This window comes from Paramisgurnus dabryanus, chromosome 1, assembly GCF_030506205.2.
Source record: "Paramisgurnus dabryanus chromosome 1, PD_genome_1.1, whole genome shotgun sequence".
Lineage (NCBI taxonomy): Eukaryota > Metazoa > Chordata > Actinopteri > Cypriniformes > Cobitidae > Paramisgurnus > Paramisgurnus dabryanus.
In genome coordinates, this window is record NC_133337.1 from 69,240,048 (window position 1) to 69,258,965 (window position 18,918).

General features: G+C 37.4%; 1 protein-coding gene across 1 annotated transcript; it reads right to left on the minus strand.

The window, feature by feature from the left end:
- Window positions 1-687: 687 nt before the first annotated feature.
- ppp4cb (protein phosphatase 4, catalytic subunit b) lies at window positions 688-18,878 on the minus strand. The gene is made up of 9 exons (XM_065253411.1): window positions 18,722-18,878; window positions 17,510-17,761; window positions 17,358-17,409; window positions 17,196-17,246; window positions 16,951-17,052; window positions 12,490-12,663; window positions 12,208-12,334; window positions 11,925-12,114; window positions 688-1,506 (listed from the first exon to the last, which is right to left on the minus strand). Exons 2-9 carry the CDS (start codon window positions 17,605-17,607, stop codon window positions 1,377-1,379), a joined length of 924 nt encoding a protein of 307 aa, XP_065109483.1. The 5' UTR covers window positions 17,608-17,761; window positions 18,722-18,878; the 3' UTR covers window positions 688-1,376.
- Window positions 18,879-18,918: the final 40 nt, after the last annotated feature.

The window sequence follows — 18,918 nt, forward strand, 5'->3', positions numbered from 1 at the left end:
TTATAAAGGGTAATACAGGACTTTTTGTACTGTACATGAGAAAATTTTACAAATTTTTACTAACGTGTTCCTAAAAGTTTGTTCTGAGATGGTACATGCTTTTACATACACAGAAGCAGAATGGCATAAACTTATATTTTGGACAGTAAATAGTACACCCATAAACAAAAATAGTATAATGCCTAATTTAAAGAAGAACTAAATGTAATTTTTACAAAATCTTTAAGGTTTATCAATAACAATAAAAAGAGATAACATTGTTAAAACAGATTTTACAATGTCTCCGCTACACATCACCAAATACTTTTAATCTAGACTCTATCTCCAAGAAGAAAATGAATGCATTTCCCTTATCCCCTTCTTTAAGATTTCTAGCATTGTCCTTTTGGAAAAATCTTTTGTATCTCTTAAAATTTTGTATTACTAAATTGTTTTGTTAGAACGATAAAGATACCAGGCTGAGGTCAACTAAACGCTATAGGGACAAGTCAATATGTCCCACCCTAACTTCCTGTTTCAGTGGAAACTTTGTGCATTAATTACACTATGCATAATCATAACATAATACAGACATACTAATATTATTTGTGGGTGGAATGCCACGGTTGACTGATCAGAGAACTCCAGAAACGCAATAATCCAACATATTAAATTAATAAATGTGGATGAAATATGACTTGGCACCAATTGAATCTTATTTATACAAAAGTACATTTTATTTTCACAAATTAAAAATAAAAATCAACAATAAGTCCTATAGAGAGAACAGTCAAGAGGGAAACACAGATTTTCTAAATCCAACTTGGTTTGTGTTGCTTTCAAATGTTTCCAGTGTAGGTAATGTCCATACGTTACTGCAGTGTGGGAAGCTCAGCATCTGCAATTCTGTCCTTCACAAAAAGCTGTGAAACTATAACTCAGAAGAATGTAAATAGTAAATAAAGCAGGAAAATTGCCATATTTTCTGACACATTTACAACTTAAATGAGAATGTAAAAGAAAGAGGGAAAAAACAAATTCAATGTTTAGACCTCCTGCATTCTGAGGAACACCCTAACTGCCTTGTATTTCCAGCAGTCACATCTTTACGCCTGTACTGTCTCTACTGCTATTCACATATATAATGTCTACATCTACAGCGCACAATGACAGCAAGAGATTGCAGAGCAGTGTATGAGAATATAAAGTCAAGTGTGTCCTTGATGGCAACGACAGAATAGGATAAGACCATTTGAAAGGTAGAAAAAAAATAATTGAATATTACAGAGTAAGGAAAAAACAATTAAGACAATTGGGCAGGAAAAGAGAAACAGAGTCAGAAAATTAAAGTACACACAGGGCATCACTTCCTGTTGAGAGTGCTTGACAAAGGAAGCTCAAAGGAAATAATCAGCAACTGGCTTTTTGGATGGAATGCCTCTTGTTTCTTGTGGAGCGGCTTCAAATATAATGAATTCTTTCTGCAGGTGTTCATCAAGTTCCAAAATTGCAGCCACATTACCACATCTACGACAAAAAAAATCAGGGTTACAAATGCCAACAGCTTACAAACCACTGACAAAAAACTGCATGCTATCAGGCACATCAATGCTAGTTAAATCCAGTCCTCACACCCCGATTCAACTCATCAGCTTGTTATTATGTTATTTACACTAGCTACGCACACTTTCAAATCCTTCTCGGGGTATGATGATGTCACACGCTGATATTTCTGTGTTGCACCACATTATTAAGTTGAACAAGCCTTGTATGGGGAGGGCTGATGAGTTATGGCGTTTTTTGGGAAATGTCTAAAACATTCTTTTGGGGTGCACATGGACTGAAATTGAGAAACACTACATATTGTTTGTGCAAAAAGATCATGTTTTTCGTATTTATATGCACATTTGATCTCCTTACTCAAACTTTCCGCCTGATTCACAACACGTACGTATGCACATGATTTGTTCTTAAACTTGTTCTGATGGAAGTCAATATAGAGTAATCTACATATGCGGCCGCATGCACAAGGTTGGCAATTTGCATAGAAGACGCCCAAACCAGTTCCATATAAGGGCTTTCCGCAGTGCTTGTCCACAGACGATTTTAAAGCAGTTTGTCACCGAAGCTAAGAGCCACAAAATAAATCCATGATCATATCAGTTAAGTTTAGTTTTGCATTTTCAATTTGGGAAGTTTTGCTGTCAGTGCCAGTGTATCCACCTAACTAACAGGAATTGGTAAAAAGAATTATATGAGATGCGATAATGAAGACATTTAATATGACTTTACCAAAGACACACATCTCTGTTATTCAAAAATTTAACAGACATGATGCCTAGATCAAGTGATTTAGACTTTTCATTACATTACAGTACCTTTACATTAGGCATTAAGCAGACGCTTTTATAGATTTGAAAAAGCGAGTAAGCAAAGCGTGAAGATGCGTCATAACGCACATCTTTATGTGTAGAAAAAAAATTATGTAGCCTATATAGTAATGTATTATATACTGTATATAATGATAATATATAAGAATCTAGAAAATATTATAATATAAAATATAATAATGTAAATATTATAGCAATGATTATAGCATACATGCTTATTGCATATGTGTGGTATTAGTTGTTCTTTAATTTTTTCTTGAAAGTTTTTGTTTAATCATAATTTGTTCATGAAAACGTCTGTACCCACAATTCACGCACAAATTCGTACATACGCATTAGGGTGGTCCTTATAATGGGTCAATTTTTTTAAATGCTCAACTGTCACCCCGCAAAATGTGTTAGGATGTCAATAAAACACACTGTGCAAAATTTTTAATTGTTCCTACAATAGTTAGGTTGCTAAAAGCCTTTGAATATTTCCGAAATCACATATTTTTGCAAAACGATACCATTTAAAAACGCACAACACACATAAAACTTGCTTCTTGGAAGGTAACTTTGTTCCAGTTATTTCAGTCTCTTCTGATCCGAGTAACCATATAGCGGACTTTCTTCGTGTTGGTTCAGCCATTGTCTTAGTGTATATTGTCTATTGTGCTTCATTCACATTGAAGTTTTCTTGCTTTGAAAGACACACCTAAACTACACAACTAAAACAGGAGTTTTAATTGCATGGAGCATGCTCATATAATTCCATTGCCATAAGTATATATTATTAAACTATTATACATGCTAGCACAAAGTATCACATAATACGCCAATGTGTTTTTTTCACATAATCCGCCAATGTGTATTTTTTTTATTCAAACAAACACATTGGTGGGGTGAGAGCATAAACTTTTAAAAGTTTAAAAATAAGGACCACCCTAGTACGCATGCTTAGTGAATGAGACCTGTTGATCAAGAAACAAAGCTTACGTGAAAAAATTAATCACATCATTCTGAAACATAAATGCTTAGGTTTTGTGTGTGTTAAATAAAGAGTGTCATCTAAATTATGAGCAAAACTGAACAAACCTGTAGCTAGGGCTGGGTTACGATTAAAATTTTAAGGATCGATTTGATTCCAATTCTCCAGATCTTGAATCAATTATCATTATTCGATTCGATCCGATCTTTGAGATTTAGATTAGTGTTTTAAAAAAATGATTTTTTTTCATTTACCTGAATTACAGGACTGTTATGCAACATATTAATACTATTTGAAAACTCCAGAAATGCAAAACAACCGCTTGCTTAACGTTACTGACCGCCATTTTCATTGTTTTAATGTCCTTCCACCTCGCGTGCATGCGTGAATTCAATTTAGGGTTGCTGTGGTGACAGAATTTTCTCACTGGTGGGCTTAATGCGCATGCAGATGTGCGCATTTTACTTTCACTTTTGAATTACACAACTGTTTAAATGCAGCGCTTGCGTAAGCTGCGTTAAATCACATATGAATTTGCGTGCAATGCGAGTGCAACAGCTGGTTTAATTAAGTGCTTGAGTCAATGTGCGCAGGTAATTCTCACAGAACCCGCCAGTCCCAAGCAGAGCAACAGGCTACTTCTCCATAAAGCGCTGCTTGAATGATGGGTTTATTGTTTTTCTTGATGATAAACAACAAGAACAAAACGATCTCGCTTGTATTAAAAATCATATATGTTTATCATAAAAAAAACAAGTAACCACGCGGCTTCTGCCGTCGTCTGGTCAGTAGGGCTGTTCCGAATACCGTATTTTCCGGACTATAAGTCGCACTTTTTTTTCATAGTTTGGCTGGTCCTGCGACTTATAGTCAGGTGCGACTTATGTCAAAATTTATTCATACTGACCTTAAAACTTTAAAAACAGTAAACGATGATATAGAGGCCGTTTCTCAATCTGAAGGCTGCAGCCTCCGGGGGTCGCGTTTCTAAGCTGCATACGTCATCAAGACTTATTTCAGAATATTAACAATTATAAAGATAACTATTATTCTAAGTTAACCGTAAATTGTTGTCATACAGGCATGTTTATGACTTGCAAATGTTTTGCTCAGTTAAAGGAGCATTTCGCCCGTAGAAACATTCATCTTTATTGAAAGTATGTCATATTTGTAGTCGAAATGTAACATACATTTAGAATTTGGTGCCTATTTGACCAAGAAAAGGGGTGTTTGTAGTCTCACTCCCTCAACAAAGATATTGGACTTCCTTCTTTCAATGATGCAAAATGATGATTTTTACATCATTGAAAGAAGGAGGTGCAAAACTGAAATCTGTATTTCTCTTGTCTCAGCGGCAACTGAGGAAATGATGCATGACCATTCCAAAACATGACTGGGATTCTAACTATACAAAGCTTTATGCAAATGGGTGAAGTGTCCCTTTAAGATAAACCAGGCTCGATGATGTATGCAGCCTGCATATGCGACCTCCGGAGGCTGCAGCCTTCGGATTGAAAAACGGCCAGAGATAACTTATTTCCTTGCTTTTTCGTAACCAATATTGTTGCATTGTCGCCGCTTTGTTAGTGACAGCCAAACGCCGCAAATGAGGAGAATAGAGGAGAGAAACGATCGGGTCTGATTGGTGAATGAATAGCGTTTGATTTTACACTGTGTGTGTGTAAGCAAGTTTGACTGACATAACATCTGGATTGTTGTAATGTAAATATGTGAAAACGTGAATGCAGCATCTGAATACAGGGAAATTCTATACAAGCAAGATAAGCGCCGTCATTTACAAAGAGGATTGCATGTATGTATGAATCGAGATTGTGATTCTTTTTGCGATCAATCGTAGAGCCCTAGTTGGAGTGAGTGAGAAACCATTGTTTAGTTGAATAACTTGCCTTTCCAGATTAAATGTCTGTTCTTGGGCTTGGATTTTGTGAAATAATTTCCTAAATAAATGCGACTTATAGTCCAGTGCGACTTATATATGTTTTTTTCCTCTTCATGATGCATTTTTTGACTGATGCGACTTATACTCCGGTGCGACTTATAGTCCAGAAAATACGGTACCATTTTTTGAGCTTCGAAGCTCTAGTAGAAATCAAATCGAATATTCGAAGTTTCGGAAGGAGGGGCTGAACATATTTTTCTCTTTAACTCTTTCCCCGCCATTGACGAGTTATCTCGTCAATCTGCAATACCGCTATTATCCACCAGGTGGCGCTCTTCCGCAACTTATAAAAAACAGAAGTATTGCCCAAACAGCTGAATGTCCGTGTATGGTTTAAAGATTGCTCTGCATCTGATCTCTATCAAATGTCCTTCACAAAAATGGAATTATCTCTGCTTTTTGCTCAAAATTTTGTGTTTTTGATTAAACCTCCACATATTTGAGAGGTGATAAAAACAGAACACATGAAGGTAGGATGAAACAGATTTTTTTGTTTGAAAGCAGAGGGTCTGTTCTTTTATTTCTTATATTGTATGTTTATATATTTAAAAAGGAGCATTTTCTGGAAGGCATTAAACTTTTGTGAAAATCATGAAAAATGCTGGCGGGGAAAGAGTTAATAAAGTCTGTGTCTGTCTGTCTGTCTACAGTTGTATTATGTGGCGGATGTGTTGCTGTGGACCCAGGGGAGTGTAGTGCCTTTATTTCGTGCAATATGGACATGTGATACGTTTAGAATTAATAAACTTTAAAAATACTACAGAACCGCGCAAGCCGGAAGCGGCGTGCCTGTCCCGCGTCCTGCGAGAACAGCATTAGTGAAACAAAACACAAGAGCAATATTTTTAATAAGGTAGCCCAACATTTTTTTAACAAACAAACATTCCCATATCAGAAATTAGCAGCACAGTAATTACTGACAACGTAAAGCGTAGGCTATTTAAATAAAACAACGAAAATAAATTAAGTTCAACAAACTGTAATAAAACCGTAGCATACTTTTAAAATCAAGTTTATTTACTAACACTTACATCATCCAATATGTTTTTTCATCAGTAGAACAATAAAGAAGATATTTTGCAGAAACCCCAGTGCTCCGTCATGCAAGTCAACCGATTCGCCACTTTATGAGCTAAATAGGGCTGGGACAACGCGTCGACGTAATCGACGACGTCGACGCAAAAAATACGTCGACGCAAAATATGCGCGTCGATTCGTCAGACCCAAAAAGACGGCGCCGTTGAGTAGTAGCAACGCGAGTGGCTCCAGTCCACGCCGGCTTCACAGCAAGTGTGAGCAGTGCGTAAGCGGCGCATGTTTTTTCAGCTCCCATGTTAACAAGCATGCACCTTGCCGCATGAGGAGCGCGAGCTCGCGGCTCTGTAGCAACAGTGCTGCAATCGTTTCTGCGTGGGTTCTGTTGCGCTGCTCAAGCTCATTTAAAGTGAAAGTGCTTTGTTTATGGTTTAAATGCTCGTGGATTGACGCGAAAGAGTGTCATTTTACCATAAAATCATGAATGTGATGCCAAGTGTGTTTTAAACAGTCATTTGAGCAATTTAACAAAAATCAATGAAATATGTAAAAACACACTGTTACCAGAAGACTGCGTTTTCATTCACTCTCTGTACAGCAGTAAATGAGTCCTCATCTATCTTAATAAACTTAAGAGAAAGAGATTTAATAATGTATGTGCAAGTTTAATTGTGTTTATATCTGTCATTACATGGACTAGAACAGCACGAAAACAATGTGGATTAAACAAATCAAGTTATAAAAATTACACTGTGTGACCATCAAAAGGCACATTGAAGAGGTTTTGCTCATAAATGCATGCAAAATAAAGTCATTTGAACTTGAGATTTTTATACTGTTACTAAACAGCACATAATGAGCTGCAAAACGCTTTATGAAATGCTACCTCTGACTAAGAATGCATTATTTTGCACTTGTATAGTCTTTTTTTATTTTGAGATTTCAAGAGCAATCAACATATATTGAAATGTTTACATTCAGATATGTAAATCAACATGAATAAATTGCTATTAGTTAATTAATGGGGAGATAATCGAGAATCGAATCGAATCGAAGTCGAATCGGACTGATAAAATGAATCGTTAGATTAATCGATGCATCGAAAAAAGAATCGCTAGATTAATCGTTTAAAAAATAATCGTTTATCCCAGCCCTAGAGCTAAAGCATACATATCCAATACAAAAGTCATCCCCCATAACTCCGTGTGATGTCTTGTGAAGCAAATCAATCAGTTTTTGCAAGAAACTGAACGTTATTTAAAACACTATTAGCGTGAATGCCAAAGCAGGAAGGGCGCTTTACGTTCGAGGCGATCTCTTCCACTTCCACTGAAAATCGAATGTCAACCCACGGAACGAATATTCGAATATTCTGGTCCAGCCCTACTGGTCAGTCAGCCTGCCTCGCACACTGACAGAAATAAATGAAATCTGTAGGGGTGACCCCGAATAGTCGAAGATTCGATGCATCGATAGGAGAAGCCTGATTCGACTACTAATCTCACAGTCGAATCGTCGCAGATGTGTTATGAAATGAGGATCATTCAATTTTGCCCGTATATGGGTGCACACATTATCTGATTTCACATATAACAGCTTTCTCACAATATATTAATATACTGCATATTATGATAATGCTGCAAATAATATGTGAAGTAGCAGCTTTCAATAAATATTTTTAAAATGCGTTTATAAATCCAACAACCCCTGTGTCCGGGCTACACGTGCATAAGAGGTTTCTATGTTAATAAACCATTGCCTCTTTGTTTCTACATTTAAAAGACAAAGCTGGCAAATTATATTATGCCTTTTTTTCTTTTAATAATTTCTATATTTTATTTTATTTATAAATCACTTTGGGTTATCTGATTTAACTATTTGGCTTGTGTTTTGTTTCCGTGCACTTGAGGCATTTTGCATATTTGTTCTGCACTTTGTTACTTCTGACCTTATTTTATTAAAAAAAATTATTTATTTTAACCGTAAATTCTGATCTAATTTAAGTATGTAAATTTTGGATAGCTTTTCGTTGTATGGATGTTGCGCTGTTGCGTGCTGGATATGCTTGCGCGTTTAGCCGAACGGGCTAGGTGCTCTGCGTCTCATATTTAGGAGTTCATCAAACTAAACATTAAAAAACAGATGTTTTTCGATGAGTATAAGTTTTTAAAATGTATTAAAAACAGAGGTGTTATCTTCTCAAAAGTTAAACTACAAAACAGGAAGCCGTTTTTTTTATATCGGTGATTAGGGCTGGGACAACGCGACGTAGACGCAAAATATGCGTGTCGATTCGTCAGACCTAAAAAGACGGCGCCATTGAGTAGTAGCAACGCGAGTGGCTCCAGTCCACGCCGGCTTCACAGCAAGTGAGCAGTGCGTAAGCGGCGCATGTTTTTTTAGCGCCCATGTTAACAAGCATGCACCCTGCCGCATGAGGAGCGCGAGCTCGCGGCTCTGTAGCAACAGTGCTGCAATCGTTTCTGCGTGGGTTCTGCTGCGCTGCTCAAGCTCATTTAAAGTGAAAGTGCTTTGTTTATGGTTTAAATGCTCATGGATTGACGCGAAAGAGTGTCATTTTACCATGAAATCATGAATGTGATGCCAAGTGTGTTTTAAACAGAGCAATTTAACAAAAAGCAATGAAATATGTAAAAACACACTGTAGCCAGAAGACTGCGTTTTCATTCACTCTCTGTACAGCAGTAAATGAGTCCTCATCTATCTTAATAAACTTAAGAGAAAGAGATTTAATAATGTATGTGCTTCTTAAGTTTAATTGTGTTTATATCTGTCATTACATGGACTAGAACAGCACGAAAACAATGTGGATTAAACAAATCAAGTTATAAAAATTACACTGTGTGACCATCAAAAGGCACATTGAAGAGGTTTTGCTCATAAATGCATGCAAAATAAAGTCATTTGAACTTGAGATTTTTATACTGTTATTAAACAGCACAGAATGAGCTGCAAACGCTTTATGAAATGCTACCTCTGACTAAGAATGCATTATTTTGCACTTGTATAGTCTTTTTTTATTTTGAAATTGCAAGAGCAATCAACATATATTGAAATGTTTACATTCAGATATGTAAATCAACATGTATAAATTGCTATTAGTTAATTAATGGGGAGATAATCGATAATCGAATCGAATCGAAGTCGAATCGGACTGATAAAATGAATCGTTAGATTAATCGATGCATCGAAAAAAGAATCGCTAGATTAATCGTTTAAAAAATAATCGTTTATCCCAGCCCTAACGGTGATAAAACGGAAACTAGTATCTGCACCGAACCTATTTCTGCCTGACACGAATGTCTTTCTTGTGATTTAATATTATGGTCGGGCGGTGTTCACTTTCAAATGATAGCAAAGAGATTCCTAAAATAAATAATATCATCCGGTCTTTCTGTATCTAAAGTTAATACAGAGATGATCAAAGTCAAAGCAAGCAAGCAGGTATTTCTGTGCTAAATAATAATGCGTATTGTCTATAAAATCATTAATTTCAGTGTTTTTCTTGTTATAAATTAACGTTTAATGAATTGTATATAAAGATTAGTTTTTATCATTTACAGTCACAATCACAAATTATTTGTCATTTCTCATTTGTCGGGTTTTTTTTGGTCATGACTGCTTTGACGCGCTATCTCCAAATTAAATAAAAACACTGCATTGTAGCCGGAGTTTCCAAGGCAGGATCACCTTTGTTTTTTTTTAGGTTTAGTTATCAAAATGTATTTTTGTGTGATGTTCTGTAGATCGTGGCTTTAAAATGTTATGAGGAATAATTAAACAAATGTTGCCTTACATTGTACCTTAAAAAAATATAAATGCATCGTCAGTTTTGTCTTCGTTTATTACTTGAAAGACAGTTTTGGTCACTTTATCAGAAAGTTGTTTATGTGTGCTGCTTGTGAAAGAAAATAAAAGTTAACAATTCTATACCATGAAGCCGGTTTAAGTGGATAGCCAGGTAAGTTTAAGATTAGTTTGCGCCAACCCTGGATTTTAGGTACCATGAAAGTAGCGCGGCTTTAAGCGGTGTTGTCGCCATGGTATCTTACGCTGCACGGCTAACCTGCCCCGGGGCAGGTTATGTTCTGGATTCGAGATCTGAGACTGCAGTTTGACCAATCAGCTGCGAGCAAAGAAATATATAGGTGACGTAACTACTAGCGTCTCCACGCAAACTTTATTTATTTGTATTTTTTTATTGAGCATATTCAAATACAAACATTAAGGCATATTTAACAATCACTATTTTCCGTGTTGATACCGCATTTAAAGAAAAAAACTAAGAAAAAACAAAAAGAAAAGGAGGGTAATTAATATTAAACATCAAAAGCAGAAATAAGTCTCAGGGGTCTCCACGCAAATTGTTAGAGCACTTCGTAGAGAGAGTTTTTAGTTTTCCCTTGCCCAGTTATTTGTATGAAATATCTATTTTTCCACGGAAGGAATCTCTTATCTTTGCAAACTTCTAGCCTCACATAAGAAATGTATTACGTTGAATCCGTGCCCTTACTGTACCGTAAATGTTGTGTATTGCGTTGCGCCTTATTTGCAAGTGGTACACACTTGTATGCGGTCGATGGGGAAAACACGGTTTGTGGAACCATGCGCAAGGTGGTCCTCGCACTGTAAGAAAGCCTACATTAACAGCTTCATAGTGTTCCCCGGACATTTCCCGACCATGTCTTTAAAAGACGGCTATTATAAAATTCCCTGTAAGAGTATTAACAAATTTAACAATGTACATTTACTTAAAAAAGCATGTTTCACAGCATGTTACTAAATATATTATACAATGAAGTACATGTTAATGTAAATGTTATATTAAAAAGAGCAGAGGCAGTATTATTTCGCTCTTGAAATTAATCTTCATACTTTTGTATAATTAGCTCATGCTCCTCTGCTAAAAAATACACTGCTCGTACGTGCTCGCTCTATTTCTATTCCGATTGGTTGTTCGGTGCCGACGTCACTCTTTTATGTGCACGCGCGGGGGGAGTAATCATAGCCTAAAGATCAAAGCCTGAGTTGACAGAGAAAGTTGATAAGCCGCTTCATGGGACAAATAAAGCCTGATTGCATCAGTTTGGTTTTGTCAACTCAAAACCAATTCTGTAACCCCGAGTTTGTTCAGCTACCTTCATGGTATAGGCCCCTGGTCTGGCCCCCTCCCGACCCATGCACACAAACATAGATGATTCGACTATCGGTCGACTATGGAAAGATTCGACAATTCTGATTCAAATATGTAAATCCTTAGTCGAGGACACCCCTAGAAATCTGACACCTGCTGCTCTGTGATGTGACGCGCGTTCAGCTCCGCTGAATTCAGGCAGCAGACAAATTCAGTTCTTAGTGTTTGCTCTATCTAACGAAATTAAATGATTTAATTAAGAAAATATCAAAACGACGGTGAAAGACGGTGTCGCGGTGGGCAAGTGATCTAATCGCGGCAAGCCTAATTCAATGACACGGCAAGTTTAAGTTATTAATTAATAAATCTATCTTTAGAAGATCATATGAAAATCGATTCAGAATCGGTGAATCGATTTTTTCAACACAGCCCTACCTGTAGCAGTAATTTGGAGCAGACCACACAGTGAGAACGGTCTCATTGAAGTGCCACTTGTATCCTTCCATGACAAGCTGGTGTGCCCGACAAATCATGTCAATGTCATTGGCAGCATTAAACTGGGCCACAACATCACTGCCAAAAAGATAGCCAGCACCCCTAGGGCTAACACCCCAGCCTGTGGTGTCTGAATCAAAAGAGGGATCAATTCATACAATTAGTTACTTTCACTAAACAGCTAATAGTCTTGGTATAAGTCAACCAATATCTTCAGAATTACCTTCAGGATCAGACCACAGAAGATCACACATAGGGCCATCATGAGGCACTTCCTGCTTCCTGTCAATAGTTCTAATCTGGTCCAGAGTTTGGATTGAGGGCGAGAGACCTCCATGTACACAAAAGATCTATGGGTTGCAATATAAAACAAAACATTACTGCTGTGTAGAAGTTTTTCCATTCAACCACTGAGTAAAGTAATGGTTGGGATTAATAAGCGTTATTAATGGTAACATGAAATCTTGGTAATAAAAGTCTATCAACCATCCAAACAAGGACTTACTTTGCCGTCAATAATGGCCGAGAGAGACAGGTAGTCAAAGATCTCTGTGCAGTACCTCCATACTGTGACCGAGCCATATTTTCTTAAGCACTCATCATAAAAGCCATATACTTGTGTGATTTGCCTTGACTCATGGTTCCCTCGGATAAGGGTAATTCTGTCTGGATAGCGCACCTGTAAAGGCATGTTTATAATTAATATCTCATTCAATTACAAAATAACTTTACTAGGGATGGGCACTAGTAGCCAAGTACTTGCATGTGAAATCAATGGTCGATCACAAAAACAATGATCGTGCGGGTTCAAAGTTTCTTTATGGTTGGTTACAGTGCATTCCAGTGCACAGACTAGAGGTCGACCGATTTATCGGCCGATTTTTGGCATATTTTAAAAAATCGGCTTTGGCCGATTTTGCTGCAAAATTAGGCCGATTAATAGGCAGGCGCATCTGCGGGCACCTAAGCGCTGTTGTAGAGCTCGTGACGCTGCCTGCCTCTTGCTGCAAGCAGCTCGCTCCCGTCTCGTGTGTGTGCAGCCGTGCCTTGTTGTTCACAAACAGCTTTACTAAATGATGGCGGATCGCGCGAATTAAGCAGCCAGTACAACAGCGCGACGGGGTTATGTCTCGCGGTGCACTGTCCGTGCAAAGATTAGGCTCATTTCATGTGATTAATGAGTGATGATGAGTTTTGTTTGCGTGACAGAGAGAGAAGAGCCGCGCCCGCACGCTTTCTGTCTCCCTGCTTTTATTACTCAAAACAAAACTGACCCGATGGCGAAAGGTCGGAAGACCAAATCATATCCACCGAGGAAATGTTTTTCGTGTTGTTACAGTAACACTTTGTTTACAGTTTTGCGCTGCTCAGCCTGGATTAGAACACAGCGCGTCCGATTCGCGAACTGACTCCTTTGAACGGATTCGTTTGAATAAACGGTTGAAACAACAGATCTGTCCCAACACTAAAGTCACAAGACGTCACTGTCAGCACAATCAGTCACTTATAGCGTCTCAGAAATGAGAATGTAAATGTGTTTAAAAAGATTTGCCCTAAATAACAGTCTCAACTAAAAACCATAGACATTTACTATGTTAACTTTATGATGAATAAATATTTTATCAGGTCTACCAAATAAGGATTTTATACTACAAAGCAATAAAAGCCATGGTAAAAAACTGATCAAAGATGATGACAGCAGAGTGTCAGGTAATAATCTGTGTCTGATAAATGCATGGTGCAGAGGAGGTTGTAAAACTCTTCAGAAAGACCAGTCATATATTTTTAAATACTTTGACTTAAATAGTGACATTTTTGCATTTAAAATATCTGCTAATAATGATGAGAACATTTTGATTATTATGTACATATAGAAAATCGGCCAAACATATCGGCCATCGGCTGCCCTGATTTCTAAAAAATCGGCATCGGCCAGAGAAAAAGCATATCGGTCGACCTCTAGCACAGACTGCTACTAAAGTGCTTCCATGGTATCCGCACAATGCTGTATAAAGCCGAACACACTCCACATCAAGACACTATGCTTTCAAAAGCATGCAGTAATGTTCAACTTCACTTTAATAAAACTAAAATACAGACTCAGGTGCAAAACGTGCAGTGCTGTCACAAGTTCAAAGCACCATCGTTTTATATTTAAACATCAAGGGTCGGTTTCCCGGATAGGGCTTAACCTAGTCCCAGACTAAAATGCATGTATGAGCTGCCATAATTCAAAAACACCTTGAACTCAAAAAACAGTCCCATTGTTTTGTCTCAAGATGCACACCAGGATTTTTGTTTTGTCTGTTTTTTTGTAGAAACTACTTAAAGGAGCGGTGAATCAAAAACTCAATTTTAACTTGATAATTTGTTATATAAGAGGTCATCATAGTTAAATGAACATCCTGCAAGTTTCAGAACTGAAAATGTCTGTGCTACTGAAATATAACCGTTTTTGGCACCAAGCCAGCTAAACACTCCAGTGTGGAATTCGGAAATCTATGACGTCAAAGTAGAATTGAAGCACCTCCCCATAGCCAAATACAAGGAACACTTTTGTAGCCCCACCCACAGCTTCGCGTGACACACGTGTGTCTCAATCAGTAAACATGTCTAAAGATTGCCAAATGTAACCAAAATGACTTTTAAATAATTTTTTTCTGATAGACTTTTATTTTGACGCGGTGATCTGTTATGATAGACTAACCATGGTAACGTAGTCTTGGGTAGTGGAAGAACCGCGTGGGAACAACACAGAAGCTGAATACTTTAATTCGGAGGCTCGGAAAATAACATGTAATGCGTGGATAAAGGTTGTTTTTGAAGAGTTCCAGCTCGCGTGGGGAGTGTTTGATTACCTTGTGTACTGTGCGGATTCCCTTGTAAAGAAGCAAGTCGATGCTGGATTTGCAGAGAGACTGTGATTAAAAGCACCACTAATATTGGATCTGACGAAAATGACACAGCAAGTAAGACATTTTACTTTATTTAAGTTACTGCGTTTCACTATTGCTTTGTTAGAAGTAGGGTTGGGAACCGATAACCGGTTCTTATTCAGAACCGGTTCCGTTTTTTAAAAGGAACCGGAACCGCACGTAATTCTTAAGTTTCGGTTCTAAAAGCGGTTCTGATGCGAGGCACGTGCAAAGCGCTTATGTCTCTTACCTCATGAATATTAATTACGTTGAGCCACTGTTTATAGTCACTCGCGCAACCAAATTAACGCAGCTTACCACAGAAAACACTCGGGCTGCTGAGGTAAGCTTTGTAAACTTCGTGTTAAACATGTCTAAAAGTCAAAAGTGTGGATTCTAGGGCTGTTGACGGTACAGTGCGACCCAAACTAGAATGCTTCACAAACTATGAAAAATATAAAGTACAGTCTCCCCCAGCGAGATGTCTTCAAGTTCGCGTGAAAGCAAACGGACATAAGACTCAAGAGTTAATGCGCTATAAACCGATATCAGTGATGACCCGCTGGCTTAGGGGCGGAACAATGAGGTAAGATATTCTTGGTCAAGGTTGCGAAAAAGTATCAATCTGCACTACCAGTATAGCAACATGCGTTTTCAGCACTGTGCAGACATTATAACCCCAAAAAGGTTCCTCACTTGAACCGTGTGTTGTTTCACGGATGAAAGTGATAAAATAAACACGCACATAGCCGCGCCGATCCCCTGGTCGCTCCGGGGCTCGAGCATCACCCACCGAAATGTCCATGCACATTATGCTCAATTGCTTCACATTTCGCATCTAAAACCATGAAGCAATCGATCGTGTTTCCCTTCAACAGTTTAAGCATAAGATTTAGATTTAGAGATGTATCTATTTCGCTGAAGATTATAGATGAAAGATTAATTTAGTGCTGGGCAGAGGGTAAAGGACAGTGCAGTCTTCTGGCTACAGTGTGTTTTTAAATATTTCATTGCTTACTTTTGAAATTCATGACAATTGCCGTCACATTTATGATTTTATGGTAAAATTAAACTTTTTCGCATCAATCTACGAGCATTTAAAGCATAAACAATGCACTGTCATTTTAATTGAGCGTGAGCAGCGCAGCAAAAATAGAACCGACACCGAAATGATCGCAGCACTGCTGCTTAGGGCCTAAGGCCTAGTCCTGGATTAAACTAAACCCTGTCCAGGAAACCAACCCAATGACATACAAAAGGGCAACACAAACATAACATCTTATACTGATGCAAGCAGAGTTGAAAGGACGACACAGCTAACTGCTAAAATGATAGCTATAGATGAAATGCTTTTTATTAATGTTGAAAATTCTATGTGCTTTGATCAATCTTGTTTTAAAGGGGACATTTTAAAAGACTTTTTAAAGATGTTAAATAAATATTTGGTGTCCCCAGAGTACGTATGTGCAGCTGTAGCTCAAAATACCATAAAGATAATTTATTACAACAAATTGCCCATTTTTAGGTGTAAGCAAAAATGTGCTGTTTCTTAGGTGTGTCCTTTTAAATGCAAATCAGCTGATCCCTGCACTAAATGCCAGTGCCGTGGTTGGATAGTGCAGATTAAGAGACAGTATTATCCCCTTCTGACATCACAAGGGGAGCCACATTTCAATTAGCTATTTTTCACAGGCTTGCAGAGAATGGTTTACCAAAACTAAGTTACTCGGTTGATCTTATTCACATTTTCTAGGTTGATAGAAGCACTGGGGACCCAATTATAGCACTTAAACATGGCAAAAGTCCGATTTTCATGATATTTATTCCCCTTTAAAGCACACTGTTATCGCTATGGATGGAATCCGCAATGCAAGATACTTTTTGGCCAGAGCATAACTTAAAAGTTCAAGTTCACGTGCATAGATAGAATGTTTTCCTAATCCCACTTCCACAAAATTTCTGACCATTACCACCTGCTCCCACAACATGCCCTTATCACTCCCTCAATGTCTGTATTCACTCCCGCACACATCCAGAATAACCAGAATTACCTTAAGAGCAAGAAGTAACAAAAAAGTCTCCACACTGTAAAAGCCTCGGTCCACAAAATCTCCCATGAAGAGGTAGTTTGTTTCTGGAACGTCTCCTCCTACCTGAAGGAGAATAAGTTATTAAACAATGATTTAATTAAACCATTAAAACACTAAATATAAAAAAAATAATTTAAAATTAATCAAATTAATCACTCATAAATCACCAAGTTAAATTTTTTTTTTATGTGGGAACTCAGACTTACTCTAAACAACTCCTTCAAATCATAAAACTGCCCATGGATGTCACCACACACCTAAGAGAAGAAAAGAGCATTTAAAAACATTTCCATGCATGATTAAATTAATATTTAGATTATTAGAATAGAAGTGAAATGTGCCAACACAAACTCAAATCAAATACTTACTGTTACTGGAGAGTCCACTCTTTGTACATTACTCTCTTCAACTAGAATCTCTCTGTAACACATTAGTGTTGAATAAACTTATCCTCAAAATCAAAATGCTTTAAATGTATTAGTATTATTAGTCCCACAAATGATTCAGTTTGAGATATTACCTGGCTTTGGCACACAGGGCTTTCACCTCATTTTCCTTGATGAGCTCACATCTCCGTAGCTGGTCGATCTGTCTGTCTAGATCACTCATGTCACTCATGGTGGATCAGAGAAAGAGTCTGGACACTCGAAACCACTGAATACAGCCGGTGTAGTAATAACAACCCTTCTTTGTGCAAACCAAACACAAAGTTCTTCACAGACACCGGATGAAAAGATGCGGAGAAATGGTGGACAAATCTTGGGTCAGCAACCTGTTTGGTATAAAGAATACGTCAGACTGTCACCAGCACACCCAATACGTAGTAAAGAACATGATGTCATAAAATTTTATCCGTCCAAAACAATAATCAGTGGCTAGGGCAAGTCAACATTAGTCACATTAGTCAAAAATGATGTCACATTACACATCTACAAATGCAAATGCTGTTTTTTAACATTCTACACGGCAATGATTATTTTAGAATTAGTTATCTTTTAAAGAAAATACTTGTTAAAATATGGGCTAACAAAGCGTTTACAATTATTTTAATAAAATGAAGTAAAACACGTTTTTTTTTTTTACTTTTACTTAAGGATAACAGAACATTACCAAAACTAGCAATTCGTTAAAACTGACTACGCAATATTTAACCAAGTTAGATTTTATTCATATGAAAGTAACTAAAAGGCAAAAATAAAACTAACATACTAACTTTAAATGGACTTAAATCATATTCGGCTGACATTTCATTTCAGTGTCGACACCACTCGAGCGTTTGAACAGCTTTTAAATAATGGGTGTAAAAACTTAATTTAAAATGACCGTTAGTTAAACATTTAATATAAATGTTTTATCTATGAGATATAGTTACTTTAAATGTAAAAAACTCAAAACTATGTTCTTTATCAGAACCAACATGATGAAAATAATTTGACTAGCACAAGTTTTCTGAAAACTCAATAAATAAACAAGCGCCAAATAACATTAACCAACACACCACCGTCCCGTCAATCCTTCATTTCCAAGTTATTAAGAATCTTAATGTCAAACTCGACCGCGACTATACGGAATTAGCTGAGCTAACTAACGTTAAGTTAGCACGAGCAGCTAAATAAAGGCCTGAAAAAAATCAGCTCTTCTCTCCAGACATCTGATCAAATTACACGGCCAATGTATAATCTTTACCGCTCAAACCACAAGAGGGTTAAAGAAACATACAAGCGACACCTACCTGATATCACGTCTTTAAAAGATATGTAAAAATGTGTACAATTCAAAAAATATAACGCAAGCATAACGCATTTCAGGTCCTCTACCCGGTTCATCAGCCTTTTCTCCCACCACCCTCTACCGGCTTCGAGCGCCTCCCTTTTGGAAAGCAAGACATGTGTGACCGCCAGCGGCTCTCTGCTGCCCTCTAGCGGCGGT